The following is a 2,500-nucleotide window of genomic DNA, read 5'->3' on the forward strand; positions in this document are numbered from 1 at the left end:
GGTTAAAATTGGAGTCAAAGTTTAAAAATTTTGACCTCTGCTGTCTCTACCAAATTACTCAGCCAATTTTTTGGTCTGAACATTTGAAATTTTACATAGGCATAGGGAAAGCTTTTTAATTGGTTTTTGACTGAAATTTTGGTTGCCAAGGGGTCAAAGTTCAAAAGATTTGACCTTTGCAGTTTCTAACAAACTATTCAACCAATTTTTGGTCTAAACATTTGAAATTTTACATAAAGGGTATTCAGACATGCAGCAAGCTTTTTGATGAGTTTTTCGGCGAAAATTTGGCTGCCAAGAGGTCAAAGTTGAGAGAGTTGACCTTTGCAGACTCTACCAAACTCCTCCACCAATTTTGGGTTTAAACACTTGAAATTTTAGATGAAGGTTACCTGAACATGATCAAACTTTTTAATATATATATATATATATATATATATATATATATACACACACACACACACAGATATTTAGAAGAAATTTGATCACAGTACGAAGTTATGTGGTTGGAGTCTAATATATATATAAAGTTGGTAATTATTTCTTTTCCACAATGAGAAATGTGACACAAGGGTCAAAAAGTCGGATTGAAAAGTCAACATCCCTAAAGAGGAGCACTGTGATGCACGTAAAATCCCTGGACAGCCCCATCAACATTCCTCGATAGGGGTTCCTCATTTGATTATCAATAAACTAACCTTTTCTCAGAGAGAAGATAAAGCTTGGAAGGGTGGATGAGCATCATACCGCAATCAACAGAGAAAAGGCTATTTCAGAAATGGCGTAGACTTTGTTGATTTTGATGTCAAGATAAAAAACCCAGCAGCAAAGATGTACGTAAATAATAATGATTAGCAAGTCGTGGTGAAATTGCTTTTTTGGCAAAGGAAACCATTGGTATGACAGAATTCAATATTTAACTTGTTTAATAAATAAAACGATGGCGAGAACCTATATTTAGACGTGATGTAAAATATTTTTCAAACTGAAAGAAATCGAACTTGCGCTTGGCATGTAATAATAACCGCAACTAATCAATTCTAACTTTTTTTCGACAGTGCAAACGCGTGAGCATGCAAAATCGACCTCTTCCAGCATTGCCTTCTGAAACGAATGGCGTCACTAACTCTAGTGCTCAACAACCCTCCTCCTCGTTGCAGAGCTGGAGTTCTTCGGATGACGACAACCAATCTCCTTCGAGTTCTCACGTGTCGCTGAGGCAGAATGCCCAGGCATACAACCCCCGCCGACGCGAGGGTTCACCAAAAGGAAAAGCGCAGAGACCACTGAGCGGGATGGGATTCGATAGCAGAAAGACGGCCAATGGCTACAGCCGAGCACTATCATACGATGCCTCTTACTATGGCCATCGGTCAAGCATGCATTGTCATCAGACCTCACCGCTCGTGAAGCAGCAGAGTTTTCCGGAATCGGATAGCGGTTCGTTGGAGCAGCAGATTCTGGCGGAAGACGCCAGGCCACGTGAACATCGTCACCTCTACTCGAGTGGCAGTGCAGGTGACATCCTTGATCAGGTGAGCCAAGCCTGCGAACAGATGTCGCCACTGCACCAACAGCCAAGACGGAACAGTCAACATTTACCCATCTCTCCGACGTCAGTGCCACGTTACCAAAACGACAGCCCGTTTAATTATCAGGGATACTATGATAATTCCTTGCCAAGTTCTCCATCTAGGTAAGTCCATTTTACTTGCATTCTTCATTTTTTTTTTTTAATTTTTTTTTTTTTATTTAAGAAGAAACCTTTCAAATAAAGGTTTATAATTCCAGACATTTTCTATAAATTAGAGAAAAACTATGTCTCGATCATATGGAATTTCCACAATTATCTTCACGTATTCATCTTTTTGTTGACTGTTATCCCCATCTTCATTGTTGTTGTGGCTTCAACACGTTTCAACCAACTTATCCTCTGGTCTTCTTAATGTGGTTAACCATAACGGGATAGGATTGCTGAATCTCATAACTGTATCCCTCAGTAATTACTGCCTTCCATAGTTGTTGTCGTCTCACCATGTTTTGGCCAACTAATCCTCTGTCCAGCTTTGGGTAAAATTGAAACTGCCATTTGCAGACAATGCTCACCTGGAACCTTTGGCGCCTGTGGTACAGTGGATAAAGGTGTTGGGAGTCTCTACAGTTCCAGGTGAGCTGAAGATAGCGGTTTCAATCCTACCCAAAGCAAGCCAAAACGTGGTGAAACAGCAACAACACCAACTATGGAAGGCAGTAATTACTGAGGATGCTGCTACAAAACTCGGCATTCCTATCCCGTCACTGTCAACCACCTGAAGAATGCCAGATAAGTTGGCCAAAAACTTGGTGAAATAACAACTATGAAGATGCGGATAAATCTGAAAAAAAAAAAAAAATTATGAAACCTCATCTCAAAGGATTAAAAAAAAAAATCATTTTTACATAAAAATAAAAAATAAATAAAAATATCTTAACGTACTTAATGGTAAAAATTTCTTAAATT

The 2,500-nt window shown here is 39.1% G+C and overlaps 1 protein-coding gene across 29 annotated transcripts in view; it reads left to right on the top strand.

Annotated features, from left to right (window-relative positions):
* Positions 1-2,500, top strand: part of LOC145301788 (uncharacterized) — a 533,649-nt gene that overhangs the window by 338,128 nt on the left and 193,021 nt on the right. For 25 of the 29 annotated variants that reach the window (XM_080144599.1, XM_080144601.1, XM_080144602.1 and 22 more), the window contains one exon: positions 1,059-1,696. In XM_080144599.1, coding sequence (XP_080000725.1) covers positions 1,059-1,696 — 638 coding nt within the window. The remainder of the gene's footprint in view (positions 1-1,058; positions 1,697-2,500) is intronic. The other 4 variants (XM_080144621.1, XM_080144623.1, XM_080144627.1 and 1 more) reach the window with 1 other exon arrangement.

Source organism: Euprymna scolopes, chromosome 2, assembly GCF_053919585.1.
Source record: "Euprymna scolopes isolate OS-2025 chromosome 2, ASM5391958v1, whole genome shotgun sequence".
Classification (NCBI taxonomy): domain Eukaryota; kingdom Metazoa; phylum Mollusca; class Cephalopoda; order Sepiida; family Sepiolidae; genus Euprymna; species Euprymna scolopes.